A 23199-nucleotide genomic window follows, 5' to 3' on the forward strand; every position below is an offset into this window, starting at 1 on the left:
TCTTAATCATCAAATCTTTCTGCGAATCTTGTAGGATCCAAAATTGGATGTAAATCAATGCTTGTGCAATTGATTCTCAATGGTATTTCGTGTTATTTTTCTAGCAAAATACAAAAGAAAATCAGAGATAAAATAATTATTTATAAAATAAAAAGGCAATGCAATCACTAATGACCATCTGAACACTGCATCTTTCATTTTAAATACGTTTATCGCATTTGATAAATAAGAGAAAAATCACCATTTAAATATAGAGTTCACAATAAATACCCAAAATAATAATACAAATAATAATTAAACTGATGTAGCCTTTTGATTTCTAAACTACAGTCAGAAGCACTTTAAAAATTACTAACATGTTTAGAAAACAACTTTTGTTGATTAAATCACTTACACAGCATGTAGGTATTGTGACAAGTGATGAAAACATCACTGTCAACTGTCTGAACTTGTTACCACAATACAGCATATTTCTAACAACTGAGTTGGTATAAAACAATAAGAATCACACAGGGAAAGTATTGTCATTCTCTCTGTGGGGTCACCCTTCAGATTGCTGGTCTGATTGGATTGGTTTCTTTGGATATAGCTTTGTTTAAGGATAAAAGCTTCCACATGCCTGGATAAAGCTATTGGACTACAGTATACCAATACTGCACTGTCTTCTTGTTGTAAAATTATCACAGACTTCCTGATAATCTTCAAAGTTGAACTCGTCTTGGACGTGCGCATGGACTCCATGCACAAGACACTGAGCTAAATATGTCTCAATGAATAAGAAATTCATCAGATATTTAGGTTAAAGTACAATTGTGTATTGGCTATTGCAAGCATTTACTAAATTCACCAACAGACATAACCAAAGAGTTTTTGTGCTTAAGATGAAGAACGATTTTTTTTAAATCTAAGGATCAAATTGAATCTGAATCTTAAAAAATAAATAATTATCATTTTAAACATTTCAAAATAAAAGGTTTACACATTTTAAATTAGATAAAGAACATAAATCAAATAATTTTGAATATATTAATATTGTATGAAATGCATTAATTTACAAAAAATGAAATCGTCAAAATTATAAACTAAATTATCCAAATTGATAGTTGATTAAGAACCATTGGCTATGTTGAATACTTGCTAAATGTTTATGGCTAAAATCAGAAGCTATGGTAAAGTTTATTACCTCATGAAATGCAACATTCAGTTTGAAAACACTCCCATATTTAGTTACCTTTACCGAGATATGGGAATGGGTTATTATCTTTGGTAGAGATGCTTAATCTTCACCCTAACATCTTGTGCTTGGAGCCATTTGGATCCATTTGTTGGTATTCTGTTCCACTGGAATTGCTAATTGGGAGGAAATTATGAAACCAAATAGTTATTTCCCTCTCTCCATAAGACGAACATTGAATGACAGGCCAAATGTGCGAATAGCACTCAACTGTAATGCATAAAAACTAGAAACAGATCCATATCTCTATGAAGCTGACTTTGGTTGAAGCGGAAGAGGTTTTGTGTTGTTCTGTACAACGTTTCTGAAAAAACTGCATAGGCACACGTTAAAGACAATATTCAACTTTAAGAGGCGGCGAGGGTCATCAAATGAAGCAGCAATGATCCGTGGCATTGCTCCCTTGTTGTTGCTACTTGGCTTGTTAACCCTTTCGTAACTCTGCTTCCCAAAACGACTAAGACAACCACTGAAACACAGTGTGTACGTTGTTTCCTGACGTGCTTCTTTTGTTTAAAAGTTTCTTGCAGAACAATTAGGTGCAGAAAAAAGTATCTTTGGTTTCGATTTAATAATAAATAGAAAAAAAATGTATCAAGTGTCTTCACATGAGTCTTTAAAGCCTTAGGCTTGCCTTTGAACACATCAGTGGTGTTCTTAAAGGGCCCGTTCAGTGGTGAATGTGCACATGTAAGAATAAGTGTCTTGATGTCTAGTTCTAGGAGAAATAAAGCTATTTAATGTTTGTGCTTCTGCACTCACCATGGGCAGCCCTCATTATGTAGGCTACTCAGTGCGTTTGCAGTGGGAAACTAGTGTTGGCCAAAAATAGAATATAAGTGTGTGGATGCATAGTATTCTATAGCTATTATGAGAACAATATTTACTCTTTCTTTAGTAATCAACTGTTTTCACAACTCAGTGGCCCTGATATCTTCTGAAAACAAAAACAAAACAGACCACGATGACTGGACATTGCAGTATTTCAGAACTTTGATGATGTGAAGGAATGTGCTTGAGGGTTGTGCTTACATTTCCCACCATTACCAGCTCCATCTAATTGATAAATGTAATGATGGGGGCACGTTTACCAGCAGCATTCAAGATTTGTGTGATGTTGTGTGAATGACCGACTGAAAGACTCCAAAAATGCCTTTGATATTTTGTGCTTGCATACTTACCACTAACAGCCCATTCTTAAACAGTCTAGTTAGTGATGAGATAGCATGATTGTACAAATGTTCTCCAATAATTCTGTTGTCACTCCTTAAAACAATGTGGGCGACACCTCCTTTCAGTGTCTCTGCCAGTTTTACCGCAGCAAAAATCATTGTGTAACATTACTAGAAACTGATAAGTGAACCTGTTCACAACCTAACAATTATTTTTAATCACGGTTAATACTCCTTAACGACTGTCAGGCAAAGCACTAGACATTTATTGCTCAGCAACATAGCGTGTTGTGCCATGCCTGATGATGCCTAAAAATTTATCAGTTAGGCTCTCAGCTTTGATGTCTGTTAACAGCAAGGACTCAGGTGATCTAAGAAAAAAAAATCTTAAATGCTAGACACATTAAAATATGTGCCATCCCTTTAAATTAAAAAAAAGTGTTGATTAAGATTGTGCTTATGCACTCACCACTGAACTGCCTCTTCAAAAAGCAAAAAAAAAGGGGATGTTGAGTTGTGCCCTGTTCAGGTGCACTGTCCTCAATCATGCTTTGGTACAAGTGCTTGAGGTCGACGATGAAGCCCCTGGGCTCGACATGGCTTCGTCCTGCCATTTGTCCAAGCTTCGCCTCCGGGCGTTCATAAAGAAATTACTGACGGTGGTCAACTCCAGACCGAGCTGCTGTGAGATGGTGAGCTGCATCTCCTTAGAAGGGCGCTTATTTTCCTTGAAAATGGCAAAAAGAGTTCGGCGTTGGAGGTCAGTGAAAACTAGCCGTGGCTTCTTTGGTGTATTGCTCTTCTCTTTGTTCTGTTCTTGCTCTTTGCGTTTGCATGCTGGGAAAGAAAACAGAACAATAAGATTGAGAATTTATGGAAATAGATTGGTGTCATTCCATTTGTATGTCCTACAGCGAATAGTCCTTATCATACCACATTGATCTGTTGGAGATTCAGAGTTACTGAAGTGGGTGGAAATGGGGCATTGGAAGCAGGATGTGTTGAAAATAAACTAAGACAATAAATATGGAAATCACCAAGGCATGTCTTTTGCAGACCAGTATTCTAATAATCCAATCACAAAATATGTCTACACTAAAGCTGAAGTTAAATAGTACATTTATGCAATTATAATAAGATCCTTTTCTTGCACTTTGTTTTATTCTCCTAGTCATTAACAAGGACGTTACTAGATTAAAAGGATATGGCTGCGACTGGAAGATTTAAACTAGAAGAAGAGGTTGAGTAGGCTGGGACTTCCAACCTGGAGCATAGGAGACTAACGGGTAACTTTATAGAGGTTTATAAAATCATGAGGGGAATAGATAAGGTCTTTGCCCCAGGGTATGGGAGTACAAAACTAGTGGGCATAGGTTTAAGGTGAGTGGGGAAAGATTTTAAAGAGACCTGAGAGGCAACTTTTTCACACAGATGGTGGGACATATATGGAACAAGCTGCCAGAGGAAGTGGCAGAGGCAGGTACAAAAAAATGTAGAAGACATTTGGACAAGCACATGGAAAGGAAAGGTTCAGAGGGATATGGGCCAAATGCAGGCAAATGGGACTAGTTCAGATTAGGAAATCTGGACTGAGTTGGACTGAAGGGTCTGTTTTTATGTTGTATAATTCTCTGACTCTGTTACTGTAATTCTCAGCCAATGTCTGAGGATGTCGAGTGGCCTCTGATACCCTGGTCATTGACTATTCTAAACGTGAAAGCATTAACACTGGTCAGTTTTTCAATTATTAGCTTAATATTGTCTTCTCTTTTGCAGATAAGATTTTGCAGGCAGAAACAAACGTCCAGTTCTCACAAATGAGCTCTAACTATATGAGTAACAAAAGTCTAGTGGCCTCAGTGGTCTTTTTATTTCCTGATATCAATTTGAATCTGGCGCTAAGTCAGGGGGATTTACCAGCATTGAAGGTCACTAGCCACAAACAAAAACAGAAGAAACTTCTGGAAAAACTCAGCAGGTCTGGCAGCATCTGTGAAGAGAAATCAGAGTTAATGTTTCCTCGGAACTGCAGGCACAAATTCAAACAGGAGATTATGATATAGTAGCTATTACTGAGACATAGCTGCACGATGTTCGGGAATGGGAACTAAATATACAAGGTTGTATGATATAGAATGGATAGAGAAAATGGCAGAGAGGATAGAGTAACCTTACTGTTCAGGGAAAAAATTCACTTCAATGTGAGGGAGGATATAATGAAGTGAAAGCATCCAGTGGGGACCTTATTGTAGAACTGAGGAATACTAAAGGATCTAAAACCAAAATAGGTATTATGTACAAGTGCAGAAATTAGAAGAGTGTGCAGAAAAGGCAGACTAGTATTTGGAGGAGATATTAATTTTAACATAGATTGGAGGGGCAGACAAGAACCTGTCAGAAAGGTAGTGAATTTCTGGAATGTGTCTGGGATAGTTATTTACTAGATGCAATAGTGTGGACAAGCAATTTGGAATTTAGTAATGAGCTGGTTTCCCAGTAATTTAATTGTGTGTGAACATTTATCAAACAGTGATTATAACATGGTAAAGTTCAATGTAGCTTTTTAAAGTGAAAAGCACAAATCAGTTACAGAATTTTAGTCTTAAGTAGGCTTACTTTAACGAGATGAAATAGAGACTGATCACAGTAAACTGGGAAAATCTGCTAATGAGTGAAACAACTGAAAGAAAATTGGAGGGTGTTTAAAGACACATTTAATGCAATACAGAACCTGTTTGCATCCCTGACAGAGAAAAGTTTCACTTCTCAGAAAAAGCAGCAAAGGGTGACTAAAGAGATAAGGGATAGCATAAAAGTAGAAGAAAAGGCTTACAAAAATGCAAAAAAAAGCACCTTTCCTGCCAAATGGGAAAGACACAATGACCAGCACCAGGAACACAAAGCTGTTTATAAAAGCTACTAAAAGGTATTACCTCAGGAAGCTTGCAAAGGGCTTCAAAGTCAATAAGAATAAGTTGTAGAGTTACATAAGGGGAAAGCAGGTGGTCAGGAGTAAGAGATAACACGGTGTGAAGCTGGATGAACACATCAGGCCAAGCAGCATCAGAGGAATTTCTGAAGAAGGGCCTCAACCCGAAATGATAACTTTCCTGCCCCTCTGATGCTGTTTGGCCTGCTGTGTACATCCAGTTTCACACCGTGTTATCTCAGATTCTCCAGCCTCGGCAGTTCCTACTATCTCTGGTCAGGCATAAGGTTGGCCCACTAAAGACTGAAAGTAGAGATGCTGTCAATGATTATGGGGAAACATTGAATAATTACAACTCCTCTGTATTTACAGTAGAAAAGAAGGTTAGCTTGCTGGAAGTCTCATGTAAATTAGTGTGAATCAGGGACAGGGACTAAATAAAATTAAGTAAAATATTGTAATGAGGAAATTAATAGCACTGAGAAGTGACAAAAGCCCCAGACTTTATGGTTTCCATCTGTGCTAATGAAGTAGAGGACGTCACTGTAGATGTCCTAACTAGAACCTTTCAGATTTTGCTAGATACAGGAGTCGTCCTTTTGTATTAGGGAATTATACATGCCACTCTACTTTTTAAGAAAGGTGAAAGGGGAAGACCAGGGAATTACAGACCACTTAACCTAACATCTGTGGTGAGAAAATTGTTGGAGTCTATATTTGAGGATAGGTTAACTCAGCACCTTGAAAATTTTCTCTTAAACCAGAAGAGTCATGGATTCATGACAAGAACATCATGCCTGACCACTTCATTGAATTATTTTGAAGAGGTGACTCAGGTAGAGGACAGGGGAGTGTCTATAGATGTTGTTTATATGGATTTCCTGAAGGGATTTGATAAAGTCCCACATAAGAAGCTGTTAACTCAGGCAGAAACCCACAGATTTGAGAGGACATTACTGATGTGGCTAGGAAATTAGTTGTGTGGCAGTTGGCATAAAGTAGTGATAATGGATAGATAATCAAATTGCAGGATGTGACCAGTGGTATCCTACAAGGAACTGTGTAGGGGCTCAATTACTCACATTATTTATTAATCACTTAAATGATAGTATAGAAAGTCATACATCCAAATTTGCAGACGATGCAAAATTAGGCAGCATTGTAGACAGTGTAGGTGATAACATGAAATTATAAAGGAATACTGATAAACTAGGTGAATGGGAGGAACTGTGGCAGGTAGAATTCAACGTAAGCAAGTGTAAGGTTATCCTATTCGGACCAAAAAATAATAGTTCAGGGTACTTCCTAGATGGTATGGAGTTAGATATAGTGCATCCCAAAGAGTTTTGGAGGTTTAGGTGCAGATTTTTAAAATGCCACAAATAGGTGCAGAAAATAATCAAGAAAGCTAATGGAATGTTGGCCTTTATATCTAGAGGACTGAAGTATAAGGATGCAGGGGTTACGTGGCAGCTATACAAAATCCTGGTTCAACTACACTTGTAGTCAGCAGATCTAAGCAGCATACCTTGGGAAGGATATATTGGCTTTGAAGGGAGTACAGCATAGGTTTTTCAAGAGTGGTACCCGAGCTTCAGGGGTTAATTTAGGAGGATAGTTTGTAAAAATAGGCCAGTTTACTCTAGAAGTTAGAAGGTTAAGAGGTGATCTGATCAAAGTCTTCAAGATATTAAAAGGAAAAGACAGGGTAGATAAAGATAAACTCACTCCACTGGTTGGAGATTCTAGAACTAGGGGGCATAGTCTGAGAATTAGGGCTAGAACATTCAGGAGAGATGTTAGGAAGCCATTCTACACACACAAAGCGTGGTGGAGGTTTGGAACTCTCTTGCACAAAGATCAGTTGTAAATTGTAAGTCTGATATAGTTTTGTTTTGGTTAACCAATGGTATTAAAGGATATGGGCTAAAAGTACCTACGTGGGGTTTTGCCACACATCAGCCACGATTTCATTAAAATATGGAACAGACTCAAGGGGCTGAATGGCCTGCTCCTGTTGCATATGGATGATGATGGGGTAGTGTAGGGGGAGGGGCTTAGATTAGTTCACAGGTCGGCGCAACATTGAGGGCCAAAGGGCCTGTTCTGTGCTGTATTGTTCTCTGTTCTATGTTCTATGTTATTATGTCACTATGTTCCTAAATCAGAGGATATTTTAGTTTGAATCTGGATTCTCAACTAAACCAATATCAGAGGCTTTCCAGTTAACCACACTTCTGGAATGGCAAAAATGATAAGACTTCCCTTTCCATTGACTACTACTGGGGTGAGTCTGCAATAAGGTTTATCTTCTGTATGACAAAATCATATGAACAAATGGGTGCACAATGGCAAGGTTTCTTGTGAATGACTGGATGCAACAGACAGTGCTCATTTAAGTACATTACAATATTATTTTGCATCTTCAGTAATGAAAAAGTAGAGATTGTGTGAACTGAATTGCAGAAACACAGAAAATAGGAGCAGAAGTTGGCCATTCAGTCCTTCGAGCCTGCTGGCCATTCAATATGATCCTGGATGATGCTCAGCACTCTGTTCCCACATTCACTCCATATCCTTTGATTCCTTTAGCCTTAAGAACTACATTTAACTCCTTGAAAACATCCAATGTTTTGGCCTCATCTACTTTCTGTGGTAGAGCATTCCATGGACTCACCACTCTCGGGTGAGGAAATTTTTCCTCACCTCAGTACTAAATAGCTCAGCTGGTGTCCTTAGATGTGACCTCTGGTTCTGGACTCCCTTGTTTCATTTTACATCAAATCATTTTATATCACTTTTAAGGATATTTGTGCATCTATTCAAATTACAACAGTAAGACATAATGTCACAAACAAAAGACCACGTTTTATATAACTGTGCACAATTGAGATGCCATCACAATGGTTTTTACAAAAGGCCATGCGTGCTGGCCCTCTCAGAGGAACTGTCCGCGGTACTGAACTGGCTGCTGTAATTGGATGTAATTGCTCGCTTTATCGCTTTCCTTTACTTAATCTGTAATTTTACGGACACCTTCCGCACAGTGCAATAAAAACTATATCCGCGCATCTTCCAGGAAACGCAAAATATACTGATTCTTTTTAAGTTGAAAAGATACTAATATAATAACATAATAAATTGTTATGTGCCAAGGGTCTATGACCAGGAGGTGGCAGCATTGTACACGCAATTCTCAATGATAAACCTGCATCTGGCTACAACATTGCAAAGCAAGCGAAATTGACCATATGTTGTGGAATAACTGCCAAACATTATTCCACATTAATGGTTGATAAATACACTGAATAATCAACAGAAGTTCGAAAGGCCAAATAAGAATGTATAGGTCTTACTAATAAAGTATTAAGACGTAAAACACAACTGTTAATCTTTACTGCAGTTTCCGACCGAAAAACACTTGGCAAATGTAACAGCAGATTTGAATTCCTAATTGCTACGAACAAAATACATAAAATCACAGTTAGAGTTCAGTGGCCTCTGTTAGCAATGGATCTAATTTAATGTTACCGTTTTATTCAAATCCCTACGAAACTTATTTTGAAACGACCATAAAGGCATTTGGGTGTAGGCGATATCGCTGTTTAAAAATATGACAAACCAAAAGAAGATCATGAATCTCCATAAACTGAAGAATGTCAACACTACTTGACTAATCAATACAGTTATCGGATCCTGGTTATTGATCAACTCCACGAGTAAAGTTCGTTGATGGTGTAACAGCACTTGGTGAATAAGTTATTCTCAACATGATTGTATAACAGTGAGGAAGCCTTACAGGTAATTATTACTTACCACAGGCGAGCCAAAAACCAGCTACTGCCACCACTGACAGGCTAGACCGCAGTGACAAAAGGGGGTGCGGGACGTGGGGCGGTGGGGGGCATCAATAGGTTACAAACGTTACTTAGCAACGTTCAATTTGTTAATGCACACATTACGTATAGCTTCCACAATCTGTCTTGGGCAGCAGAGAGGTGAGTGAAACAGCGCACTTCCGTGTGCCCCGTATCCCGCTGGATGTTTTACAGAGAGAGAAAAAAAATCGGTTTCTTTATTTTCTTTTCGCCCTTTTCCTGAATGCATTGATCCTGGAGCTGGGCACAAGAGTCCAGCTTTCAGTTGTCCTCCATTTTTTGTATTTGACTCAGCAAATATCCGCCAATGATTGGCCTTATAAGTGAGCTCGATCTTTCTCCAACATTAACACCACCAACAATTAGTAGATGGAACAAAAAAATAATACGGGTAATGTGGCGATGGAGCAGCAACCGTGTGTAAGAATATCTCTGAATATGAAACTAAAGGAAAGAAAAAGAAAACGTCACCAGCAAAAGAGCAGGGGATAGTGATGAGGAGGGAAACCTGGTCAATTACCCTCCCATGACCCCCCCTCCTTACCCAACCACTGAAATCTACCCAAGCATCACTCGTATAGTATCAGCTGAAGAGTAGCGAACTCAGCACGGATTAGGGATGGCATTTAGAACCGGCCTTGACTCTACAGTTCCGCTACCCGTTTCCTTTCCCCCCAATTTTGGGATTGTGCTCATTAGAATTTAGAAGGTTGAGGGGAGATCTGATTGAAACTTACAAGATAATGTATTGCTTAGAAGGGGTGGACGCTGGGAAGTTGTTTCCGTTAGGCGGGGAGACTAGGACACATGGGCACAGCCTTAAAATTAGAGGGGGTAAATTTAAAACTGAAATGAGATGACATTTCTTCAGCCAGAGAGTGGTGGGCTTGTGGGATTCATTGCCGCAGAGTGCAGTGGAGGCCAGGACGTTGGATGCCTTCAAGGCAGAGATCGACAAATTCTTGATCTCAGAAGGAATCAAGGGCTACGGGGGGAGTGCAGGGAAGTGGCGTTGAAATGCCCATCAGCCATGATTTAAATGGCAGAGTGGACTTGATGGGCCGAATGGCCTTACTTCCACTCCTATGTCTTATGGTCTTAACTTACCGGTGACGATCGTCCACAGCTACTGATCTATCTCTTCCCGCGCACACAAACCAGTCCTTTCCAAGTCGATGTTTAAGAGTGAAATTAAAGATGCAGTAATTCCAAGGACCATCGAGATGGAGTCTGCAGAGGACTGAAACATTTCAAATCATGGCGATTTCTGCTTTCCCAAAGTATTTTAACTGATACTGATCAAGGGACAAGCGCAGTAGCAGACGCAAGTCTGTCAGATCGACTGCCAGTCGTGTTCCTGAGTACTCGCAGAACAGGGGGTAACCCCGCACAAAACTGACAGTTAATTCTTCTAGTATCTCGCCAAGGCGCCATTGACCGGGATCCTGAGATTCCAAGCTTTATTTGCGCATTCAACATGTTGACTTGAACCTGACACCGGGGGTGAGGGGGAAGGGGATGGAATTTTTGGTTCTGACCTTGGTTCGAATCCATCCATTAAACTGCGGACCTTCGATGTAGGCAGACAAGCGTGCCAGATCCTTCAGCCTACCGCGGTCTCGGGTAGAACCCCAGCGTTAGAATACCCTGACTGCTGTTGATCAATTTGCTCGAATCAAAGGTCTGAACGCAAATGCAATAAAAGCTCACCGCATGTAAACAGCTTTCAAAACAAACGAAGCCGTCAGTCATGTCAACAAACAGCATTAACAAGAGCGCTATTAAAAAGAGAGCTCGTGTTACACCATCGAATTAAACAGTTAATCAATCAGCCAGTCGATTAATTCTACGCTTTAGCTGTCACACGAGTTCTTCAGGTCTCGGCGTAAGATTTTACAGGGCATGCATTTTACTTTTATTCATACATTTTCGTGTGTGTTAGGAAATATTGCGTTGAAGCAGTTTGGTGCTGTTTATTTCTCGGCTGAGACTTAAAGACAAATTATGCAAGAATACAACCGGGGACAGCACAATGACCAGTAAACATTAGCGGAGATAGTAATGTGAGGAAGGTCATATACTGTCTACATGAAAGTTACTTGTAAATGTTTACCAATCGGAACCCTCCCCATCTTCCCTACTGCATTTCCCCAAAAAAGGCACGAACTATTATTTTCACGCCAATGGCTATTTACATATATAAAGCAATATTTTTAAATCAAGCATAATCAAACAAGCAATTGTCGTATTTGTCACACCTATACAGCCTGGGGTCTAATAAATGACAAAGTTTTAGGCATATCTAAGAGCCATACCAAAAATCTCGACTTTATTTTTCGGAAAGCATCTGTTCAACATATTATTTGTTTGCAAGTTAATACTCCGTATATGAAATCCTGCAACATTTGCACTATGTATATGTGACAATGAAGGATATTCTACTCTATTCTCCTATTGCAACACCATGTATTTTAACAAGTCTCTCATTTCGATTTTGAGCAATTTCATTCAATTTTTTTAAAAAAAAATCCTGTTAGGAAATGCAGAATGCTACTATTCCCAGCGTTAATTTTCATCCTTTTTCAGATGCTATGTGTTTGTAATGATGATTAGTCATGGCAATAGCGCTATGGCTGCAGTGGAGCAGCATAAAGACATCAGTGATATAACCTGCAACTGTGGTACGCAATGTGAGGGTAGCAAGCACACATTTGCTCGCCCAGACTCAACAGTCATACAAAAATCAATCAGATGACGCTATTTAAGTGCTAATTGTAACCTTTGGTATGGCGATTAATTACTCTTGCTCCCTGACTAGGCCCAGATTTTGCACAACCCGCCCCGTGCACTGGAATTATAGGGCAGTAAACGGTTGAAAATGCGAAAGTCATACACCAGATTAAACCTTCTGTATATCACAGTCTGAAAACACTAAGGCCTACAATTTCTTCAACTATTTGCTACCACCAAAATAAAAGAAATCAATTAGCTGTACCAAGGGTGAACTTTACCCTTTGAACTCAGAGAAACGACTAACAAACCCATTAACTGCTACAATGTTCTTTCAATTGTTTAACAAATATGGTTTATTCTCGAAATAAACCATAAAGATGCAATCTAAATACGTGGCGGTCTGGTTAAAGAAAATCTTGAACGCGAAGATTGACGCCCTTCTAACAGGTCACAACATTTACAGAATAATGATCGTTTTTAAATGCCAAGCAATTGTTAACTCCCACCAATGCTATTTATTCAACCAGTGAACGTTTGTGTATACCTTCTTCGACCTAAGCATATTTTGCTGGTGATTTTGTACTCAGGTATACTGCTAATAGGAGCTCGCAAGATGTTTGGAAAGGTTGTTGCGAGCATTTCCCTGCAACTACGCCCATTGCAGATTACAGAACAAAACAGCTTCCCACGTTGACAACATCAGATGATAATTCTTGCACTTCTGTCAATTTGATGAGGTTGATTACTACTGGAAAGACCCAAGGTGAGTAAAGACTTCAACGTGCAAAATGCACGATTTAGACTACAACAAAAATTATATTTAATTTGCTAAATTTGAAATCATACAAACACACTATACCTGTTGTCGTATTCCATTTGCCCGCACAATTTTTCTCTAATCCAGAGTGCGAGGCATCATTTGCCCAACTTTTAAAAATACTGCTAGCGGTGAATGAATAGCGTTGTAGGTCCATACCTTGACGTACGTAATTACAGCACAACCTCTTATTTCTTTGTCAGACGCTAATGCCTGTCCATCTCTGTAAACCAGTCTGTGGCACTCCTTGCCTTTTCCAGTCTTGTGCGTCCGTTCTCTTTGTCTCTCCGGATTCTCTGTCGTTTTCTTCACTGTTTGCCCGCTCTGCCATTGTATTCGCCAGATGTTCTATGCCTCGCTCGGTCCTTATAGTGTGCGGAGTAGTCAAATTTCCTTTTGGTGTTTTACGTAACTATTTATCCAAACGTGAGTTCAGAAGACATGGAGTGCAAAACCGCGTAACCCATTAGGATTACAAATGGGGAAAAAAGAATCAGTAATGGTTTCTTATTACCTGTAAAGTTACACAGACCGGGCTAGAATAACCACAAACGCTTCTGCTCTTTTTTGATGTGGTACATTTATGAGATGGTAACAGATGCATATATTTGTATGCATATTCAGTAACAAACGGAGGTTGTCTTTCCCTCCTGTTGTGTTACACTAACGAAGTAAGCACGAAACTTAATGACCGTCACAATAGCGACGTAAATACGTAAAACAATAGTAAATTGACACGCCACTCATGAACTGAGGCACATTTGTTTACATGAAACTACTTTTAATCTTGTTTAGTTTTAGGGCAACCAGCATCAACTGTGCATTAACACAAAGTGTTTTCCCTCAACCATACTTTTAAATGTAAAACAAAAGCTAACTGACTGATCACGTGATTGTTTCCCACTACTTGTTATTGGAATGTATTTACGAAACGAAATTATAAGAAAGTTATGATATATTTAATATATATATGATTATATATCATATATCATATGTATGATCTGGCAAAATAACTACAAGCGACCTAGGAAGTTTTGTTGACAAAATGAAAACATGCTTCTGCTTTGATCTATGTGCTGATTGTGGACGCGTTAAATTCCAAATGATTCACGTATTCACAGTTCTTCAACCAGCAGGAAGGAAGCTCACAATGGAGAAAAGTTAGTGCCTTAAATGTTGCATTTCCTTTCTTCATTTTACCTATACATACTTTACGGTTAACGTGTGCATAAATCTGTGGCATATACAGTATATGTTGCAATACAAAATTAAGCCATAACGTGCATATGTTCCATCATAACGTATGGATGTTAGCCAGGTGAAAGTTTTTTTATATATATATCGGCTCATTCTGCCTGTAAAATTGTGCGAAAAATATAATTGGATAACTCATCATTTTAAAATTAGATCCTTCTAATATGGGAATACTAAACGTTCTCTCCATTTCACAGTAACATCAACTGACCTACAGACTAGATAACCGATAATATCCAATGTATATAAAATATTTGTAAAGTAAAATCATGTGAAAAGTACTGGAATGCAGGGTCGGCCGGAAAGCACATTGAAGATTGTGCATATGTTGGTGCATTGCCTACTCGGCACGTCCTCGCGGTAAAGACGCCCCTCTGTCACTGCCTGCACTGTGCCTCTGCTTACAGAACTCTTGTTTCAGGTGTTCTTGTATTTCTCAGTAATAACAAATCGAATGATAATACAATATTGAAAACAACAGCATCCGGGTAAACAGTAAATCTATGCAAGAGCTTCTATGCGAGAAACGTGCCGTTTCCTTAAAGGGAAAGGCTGGATCAATGTAATCGATGGCGAAGGTTTTCCCTATTCCGGCATCAAATGAACGTCGTTACTGATAAAACCTCAAATGGGGAGCCTCGCTGGGCGACTTCTCCATTTTTTTTCCACTCGGGTTGTGACAAATGAAAATCGATGTCAGCGAGCCACCAAAATCACAAATAAAACAAAGGCTTGTTTGACCGACTCAGAGTCGGAGAGAGCAAAGTTCTTTTGTGATAGGGCTTTCGGCAAGGATAACAGGACGGGTGTGCTCGAAGCGCCGTCCAATAAATCCAGAAAGGAAGCATGTCCCACTAATTTTGAAATCAAGAATGTGCAAATAAAATTCAGACGAAGGGAAATAGCGAAGACGACAGCGTTGTTTTAACAGAAAAAGTTTTTGGCGACGTAAATCAATCCTGAAAGGTTGTGTCCAATTTGTCAGAACAAACACGAGCTAATCATTATCAGGACGTGCTGAATGTCAAGAGAAAAACTGAGTTTTTCAAGGGGGAGGGGCACACTAGTCAAATAAGTATCAACAAACATTGAGACGGTAATGCAATGTCATAAGGACTCTATTTTTCCCAAATCCAGAATTCTGCATTTATTTTTGAAAAATGAGTTTTACTCTCCATTTATAATTGAATCATTTCTCCTTATGCATGAACAGGGTCAGGAAACAATGTATGTAGGTCAAGCTGTCCAGCCCTGATGGACTGGAGTTAAGAAATTGACATTGGCACAACACCGGGACCATCTATAATGCACTGGGTTGTTTCCTCAGATTGTGTTACATGTCCTTGTAATAAGGCAAGCTCTCAGGGGAGCAATAAATATCGATATGTAATTATGCTATTAAAAATTGTATATAGTACATAGCACACATGTATAACGTTTAAGATCGCTCCAGTCTTTCGAAAGAGCCAAGTGTTTTGTTAAATAATACCAAAGATTGCAGCAGGCAAACCATCTCGTAAAAAGAGAAACAAACTGATTATGTGACGTTTTATGTTTGCAAATAAAGTTTTAGCTGCATGACTTGAAAATATAAATTGTTTTCTAAATGAGGTGCTCATATTAAATTTTAAACGTATTTTCTGGAGTCGTGGAGAATGTGCAATACAATTGATAGCATTTCAAGGCAAATTAATGCACTGGTATAGAAACGGATGGTTTTAAACATCAGGAGGAATTTCAAACAATTAGGAATGATTTGCAGTGAAAGAACCCTATCGCAGAATCAGTTCGGCTGTAGGTGGGAGAACGAGGTGAGAATGGACATTTTATTGCATAATTCCGCCAACGAAATATGCATCTTATGCACATTTTCAACCAGGTATGAAGCTGGTTCTTAAATATTTTAGCTGTAAATACATTAAACATGAAATAATGCATTATGTCACCCGAAATTTCGGGTTATGGAAGTGGGCACCGTAAGAGGATCCGGAAAGATCTAAAGTAACAGATATAGAATCCAAACATATCAACTGATTTGCTAAAGATCAACAGTGAAGACAACATAATGCTTTAAAAAAACATATATTTCGGACATAAAATCCCATTTACAGGGAGATTGATCATTTCAATGTCATTTATAAAATAAAATCGGAAAGATACTCTCGAAGCTTTCGCTGAGATTTCTACGTCGTTAGTACACGGTATTTGATATTGAACTGCATTTGGAAACTCCAAACGTTTTCAGTACTACAGGGTGACAGGAGGCACAGAGTTTGTCCCACCCCCTACCGAAACATAATCTCTTTTTACACTGTCCTAATTCGGGGTCCTAGAAGACTGCCTAGAAGATTATGTGAAATTTTAACCGGCGCTTCGTAACATCAGAACCACCCTGGAGTCTGCATTTCATCAAAGTGTAATCTTCATCGTTTACATGAACCTGTGTCGGCGGGGTTGCTACGTACCAGAAGACCATTTGAATTCAATTTCTGACGCTAATTGGCTTCCTGTCACTTAACACACTTTCTCGTACATGCGCAGTAAGTTTTCCATCCGGCTAATTCTTTATTTTAAAAATTTTGCACCTTAATGTCAGACAGCAACACAGAGCATAATGTATGGTGACATCACCGGAGTACTGATTATAAACATATTAATTTAAAACATACTAATCTAGATTAAAGCGTCAAACCGTAGCTGAGGTCACATGCCACATAATCAATCTCAACGCTTGATAACATCAGCTTGGCCTTGGGAAATGGAAAAACGATTCAATGACATTTTCTCCTATAGTTTTCGGGAAAATATGTCAACTTCTCGTGTTACTTGTGTGTTATCTGCTTCCAAATTTGCTTTTTAAACGGATTAGTGGAACTCTTTAAATAACTACCTATCCACTTTAGCGAAATGACTCATAATATCGTGACACCTTTGGTCGCGTAATACAAAAACAACAAAGAAAATCGATAATATAATATAGTAGGACAGTTAAAAAAAAACTTGTTATCGTTGTCATTGGCCGTGCAAACTAAATGCTTTTAAAATGGGAGCAAGGAGGAACTCAAACTGTCAGGAGACAAAGGGAAGATAATGCGGACGACAATGCCAGGAAGACTATGGCAGTTTTCCTGGAACAACGTCGGATCAAGTTCCAAATCGATGTCTAACCGGGTTCTCAAGTTTATGTTATTGTTGCCAGCATTAATGCCCTTTTAATCTTCTAAAGATTATCCTCATCGATCCACGGTTATAGACAGATTTTTTTATATACTGACATAACCACATTATTGAAAAACGGTGATAAAAATAAATACAACTGCTTCCCTTCTTTTCCGTCTCCTCCTCCTCCAACCGCCAGACCCCACGCCCCCTCAAGCCAAAAACCGTCCACGTCTCTTCCCTCGCCCTTGGTGCTTCCAGCAACCCTCCTTCTTCACTGAACATTAGGAAGGTGTTACTCTCTCACACAGGGGGCTGCCAGAGGCGAACATCAAGAGCGGGAGGGTTTCAATTATTAATCTGACGACTGGAGCTAATGAGTGATCCTAGTGACTGTCAATAGAACTATCGGGGATTAACAGCAACTTGCCGCTCTGAGGCCTGCAGCGAGAGTTTCGCTTTTGAAAAAAAATGTTTGGAATTGGGTCTCCTTTGCATAGCATTCGTTCAGAAGCAATTCCTTACACCACCCCGCTGCCAAAAAACAAAATCGTTTGTCGTTCAGCCCGAGTGGACGATCTAAGTATAAATCATGTATGGGGCCGCCGCGCCAGAGAAAGATATTGGCTGGATGAGGCCATCCACTCCAGCAGTGAACGAGTGCCCAGATTTCGCCTGGTTAAAACCAAGGCCAGGATAACTACTGCAGCTTGCAACCGGTCATGCAGAGATTTTCATTAATTATTCATATCTGCGGCTTCTGGGCTCCATTTCAAAGCACTGCCAGTAAGCATACTAATATTTTCAGACATTTCTGTTTGATTCCAAATATAAAAAGAGAGGATGCGACGGCTACCTGGTGTTTTTCCATCTTTCAACAAACGTTTCAAAAATTAGCAATTGCGCCCGCATAAGATCTTACTCTGCTCGCCTCAAAGTGGTTGGATATGTTGTCTCTCCTTTTTTTTCTGTTGAATCTCTTGCTCTACACTGAGCCGGAGTTAATAAGGTATAGCGAGAATATATACCTTCCGCGTCGCGCTGCGGGATGCGCGGCAGGAATATTCTGCAATAAACTGACGTGATGATGAACCATCCTCAAGCAATGGCTAGGTGCACATGAAGCAGATTATTTTAAAATACCCTCGTGGCAAAGCCCTTTTCTCTCTGCGCTGTGATTGTAACTACCAAATCAGCTCAGCAAAAACAAAACAGTTTAATTACGTGAATCAAAATTGATCGCCAACGTCAGACACGCTGTAAAATTCCTTGACAGTAGCGAAAGTGGCAACTACATTAAAACCAAATGGTTAATAACAATCTCGTTAATTGCTGTCTGTCCCCCTGCTGTCAGCCTTTACCGTGGGTTTTCATTTTTGTTGATGTTCAGCAAATGCCATAGTACCAATTTTTTTTGCGAACAAGAATACATAATTTTTTACACGTAGATAAACCGGACGTAGAGACAGGGTGATTATTTCAGGGCAGCCTTCAAAATGGCTTGCCACCTTTTCGGGTCAAGAGAATTCCAAAGCTACCAGCCACAAGGCGACTCAAACAAACCTACGGTCCCCATCGCCTCTCGGGACTGAATTGAACTCATTCCGACAATGTTCTACGGGCGAACTGCGATCGGAAATATTTCGACATGGACGGATGTTAAAACGGTTTTAAAATAATTTGACCTCTCCCTCCTCCCCCTCCCGTATTTGTTGCAATCTCTGAAATCAAATGCAATCTCCTTTTTTTGTTTTTTTTAAGATATCTCCTTACCCTGATTATGCATCCATAAAAGCATAAATGTGGACAGAAAAAAAAGAAAGGAATGTTAGCAAGACACATGCAGTCACGTACGAGCTGCAGGATGCGCACCGCGTTTTTGAGGCTCTCCGTCTGTGAGGACGCAGTTTGTCCTTTCAATGCAGAGCCACGTTTAATTGGGAAAAGTAATTACAGCAATTATATCACGTGACATTAGAGTCCAACATCGAATCTGATTTGTTTAAGCGGAAATTGACGGCAGCGGCATGGAAACGAATATTGTTTGTAATTGTTGGCAATATCTTCACGGAAATAAACATAAGAGTTTGCATATTAAAATAAAGGTAAATATTATATTCAGAAGTGTATTTTTCTCTTATTTGCTCTGTTGACTAATTTACGGAAATATAACCAGGAACCACCGATTGTCCCAACGTGAGAGAAATAAAAATTCTCTATTTTCAAGGGTACATCCAATTAACCAGCTATATTCGAGTTAAAAACATTGCAATGCATGTGCTTGCATTATCCTTCTGAGGGGCGAAAGTTAAATTATGTGTTTCGGAGCCGTGTGAACGGAACAGTTCTATTTTATCAGGGAAAATAAGAGAGATTTTCCATATAGATTGAAACAAAATGAGCTTTCTGTTGAGTGTTTTCCCATTGTGACTTTCATTTATTTATTTTGAGAAGTCGAATCTCGAGGTATGAAAGGACCTATGAGGTATGATAGAAGATTGAAACAGCAATCTATTGACTATTGCTTAAAGATGGAAATGTTAATTATCTTATTTTAGATAGCCCCTAACTGCAAGCAAATACAATTTCATGCGCTCAAACACACACAATAGGAATTGGCTCAGATTCGAGAGGCAAATATCTCCGCTAGAGGGCAGCCATGCAATTCAGCCGATTTCCCACTCCTATTGCCAAACACACGCTCGGCCAGGGTTAAATCCCAGGGTTTAACAATACACGAACGTTTGCTTAAAGCACTGCACTGTCTTAACTATCCGTTTAAAGAGGTGCAAAAACAGCTGAAGACTGGTCACTGGGCACCGCACACTTTCTGAAACGTAAACTCTTATCGAGACTTTAACATTTCACTTGACGTTTTACGGATTTAACAGAGTAAAACCAGTGGCAGGATGTCGTTGAGAGATAACTGGCGTTGTGGATGAACATGGGTTTGAGGATTAACCGAAGGCTGTAGATTTTAACAACAGTCGATCGAATTGTGTAAATCCAGTGCAGAATTGAGACGTGAGACGGTAGACAACAATAGTCTGATATTGGTCCTTCTGGATCTCTAAAACAAGGCTGGGGTTGACATTAATAAAGGGAAGAAAGATTGCTGTGTTACAAAGGAGGTGCACACACACACACACACACACACACACACAACAGTTTAGATTCTGTCATGGGTTAAACAGGTCGGCAGCACGCAGCATTTTGCATCGTGCAACTATCGGTGCCCATCAGGAAGACAGAGAGAAAAGAAATCAACACTAGGCGAGCGAATCTTGAAGGGATATTAATTGAATGGTAATCAGATGTTGATGCCGTTGCACGTTATTATTGTGGGTGTGTCCTTCCATTGAGGGAATGTTGAATTGTCTAATTCTGGAGCTATTGTGCCAGTAAAGGAGGTTTCAAAGGAGCTCTGCAGCAGGTAGAGTGGGACAAGAATTGGCGGGTCTTATAGGTCCGGGAGCCTCTGACCACAAAAAAAAGCCACTTCCAATCAATAATCCCTCATCGATGAAACAGAAACTGAAACGATTTTCCTTTGGTTCAGTTACAGCGATCCTGTGAGCTTCACCCGTCCCACACAATAATAATTCACCACCCACAACCGTGACCAGACCGGGGCTTTAACCCGGGGCTTACCTGCAAGCCTTAAGGCTGACATTCTCTGGAACTCAGGTTCTTGCAGCCATTTCCACATCCGCCTGAAGGTCTCCCGTCCCGATTTAAGTTTACTCCAAGGTTTGGGGTTTCTTAACAGGTCCGACAGAGTCCCCTGCGAGCGGCACAGCACCCTCTGGGCGAAGATGGCCTGCGGGATGCTGTAGCGCTTGAGTTCCGCCGTGATCCTTTGTGCTACCTCCTTGGTGTTGACTTCTTCCAGTTGAGCCGAGCTGTTCGCCTGCGAGCCCGAGGAGGAGGGAGGCCGGTCCCGACTCGAAGCCAGCACGGGCCCGTGGGATGGATGGTGACTTGAGTGGCCGTGGTGATGGTGATGATGGTGATGGTGGTGGTGATGTAAGCCGTTCAGGTGGGACATCATACCGGCCGAAGGTGCTCCCAGCGCCCGGGACAGGTGCTGCTCGCTCCGGGCCAGCATGGCCGTGTGAGCCTCAAAGTTAGAGCTGAGCATCTTGTCGTGGCCGTTGGAGCCGTAGCCCTGGATTCCCTGGTGGGAGTTATGAAGGGTGGCCAGGCCGTTACCCAGCGGGTTGCTGGCCAGCGGCGACAGGTTCTGGGTTATCCCCGGCACGTCCTTGTGGTACGGGCTGTACAGATTGTTCATGGCCGAGGGCAAGCCCCTCTCGTCCCGCATCAGGGTGAAGCTGCCGCTCACATTGCCGGGGCCCAGCCGCTGGTGGTGGGGGTGGTGCGGGTGGGTGTGAGGGTGAGGGTGACTCGGGTGGGGGAACTTGTCGGACACCGTGGAGATGGGGGGCAGCGGCTGCAGCGGGGTCAGCGTGGTGTAGGTGCTGCTCATGCCCATGCCAGGCGGGGAATCGCAGGCCATGCTGATCGCCGGGTGTAGGGGCACCGACAGCTCCGGGCGGTACTCGCCGGCTCCGTCCAGGATAGACGCCATCGCCGACCTGGTGGCGAGCTCCCGGTGAGCCGCCGCCGCTGCCGCTGAAACCGCCTGCCGCTGCTGACTGCTCATCAGCTCGCCCGCCGATTGCTCATGGCTGATAGCACCGTGCAAATTCCCGATGCTGTCCATTGTCAGCTCCGGGTTCATGGCATAAACCTCTTCTTTGGCTATACATCTATACGCGTTGCTCATTCAGTCCCAATCAGATTTGCAATAGTTTCTTCTGGGGCTTGGCAGATTTTCTTGCTACATGTATATCTGCACGCATCCATCCATATACACTGGCTATGAGAAGAGAGGTTTAATAAAAAAAATGTTAAGGCCTCACGGGTGCCAGCGATCACCGATAACTCTCAGCCGGGCCAGTGCTGCTTCTCGCCATGTCCGAGCCTGTCCTCCTCCTACATCGACAGCTGGATCCAGCCCTGGACGCGCTGCTCTCTTGGTTCAATCTCAACTGCTCAGCCCCGGCTGAAGGAGAGGGGGACGGGCGAACCTCTCTGATGGACAACGCTCTAAAGCCTATCACAGGTTCCTCTTCGCCCTCTTAGGCAGCCCGTCTCCGAGGCACTGGGATCGCCTTGTCCAATCGATGCGGACAGGGGCGGGACGTCCGCTTCCCAGTTTCGGTGGGCGAGTTGTGTACAATCTGGCTCCGCTCCACTCCCACACCAAATCCCACACCCACCCCTTCTTTCCAGCAAACAGCCTTCAACACAGCGCCTGCGACCTTAGCATTAAACAATATTAACTTCCGGGTTCCAAGTAAGTCAGGTTTTTCTTCCCCTTATTCCAATTATTATTTTAATATTCATTTGACCATTTGATTGGCAGATTTGGGCGTCTAATCCAGACATTCATTTCTCTAAATAAAACCCCATCTAATTGATTTAGTCAATTTGAAAGCTATTAGTAAATTTGTTGTGCTAATTTAACCCTTTTGCAATGCAAAGCCCGGCAAGTAAGTATTTACAACTTTATTGACAGATCATTTTATTAACGCGTTTTTGAGTTTGTTTTCCGGTATTTGCGCAGTCCTGCTTTGAAAATATACAACACGCTCTCACATAAAACCATGAAAAAAATGTAATTAATTCAATTCAATGCAATGGTCGTCAGTTTAGAAACAATTGAAAATTGACTGCTGTTTGTAACATGATAGCTTCTGCCTTCGGCAGAACACAATCCCCAAAACTATTCCACTTTTTAACCTTTCTTGATAACCAATGGGCGAAATGCCTCATTTCTGTGGACAGTGCACAATTTCCTCAATATATTAAGCAAATAATTAATAAGATTCTCCACAAAAAAATGCAGCAACCGAACTGAACCTTTTGTCTTCATTATGATGATTATAAATGTATTGTTTAGGCAGTGCTATTGTTTCGTGTAATTCTGATTTGAGAATAAGGTTTGCTGTAGTCAG

General features: G+C 40.8%; 1 protein-coding gene across 1 annotated transcript; it reads right to left on the minus strand.

Annotated features, from left to right (window-relative positions):
• Positions 1 to 1074: 1074 nt before the first annotated feature.
• On the minus strand, positions 1075 to 22183 carry onecut2 (one cut homeobox 2). The gene is made up of 2 exons (XM_048542595.2): positions 20828 to 22183; positions 1075 to 3243 (listed from the first exon to the last, which is right to left on the minus strand). The coding sequence occupies exons 1-2, from the start codon at positions 21963 to 21965 to the stop codon at positions 2951 to 2953; spliced, it is 1431 nt and encodes a 476-aa protein (XP_048398552.1). The 5' UTR covers positions 21966 to 22183; the 3' UTR covers positions 1075 to 2950.
• Between the last annotated feature and the right edge of the window lie 1016 nt (positions 22184 to 23199).

The sequence above is a fragment of the Stegostoma tigrinum genome, chromosome 1, assembly GCF_030684315.1.
Source record: "Stegostoma tigrinum isolate sSteTig4 chromosome 1, sSteTig4.hap1, whole genome shotgun sequence".
Lineage (NCBI taxonomy): Eukaryota > Metazoa > Chordata > Chondrichthyes > Orectolobiformes > Stegostomatidae > Stegostoma > Stegostoma tigrinum.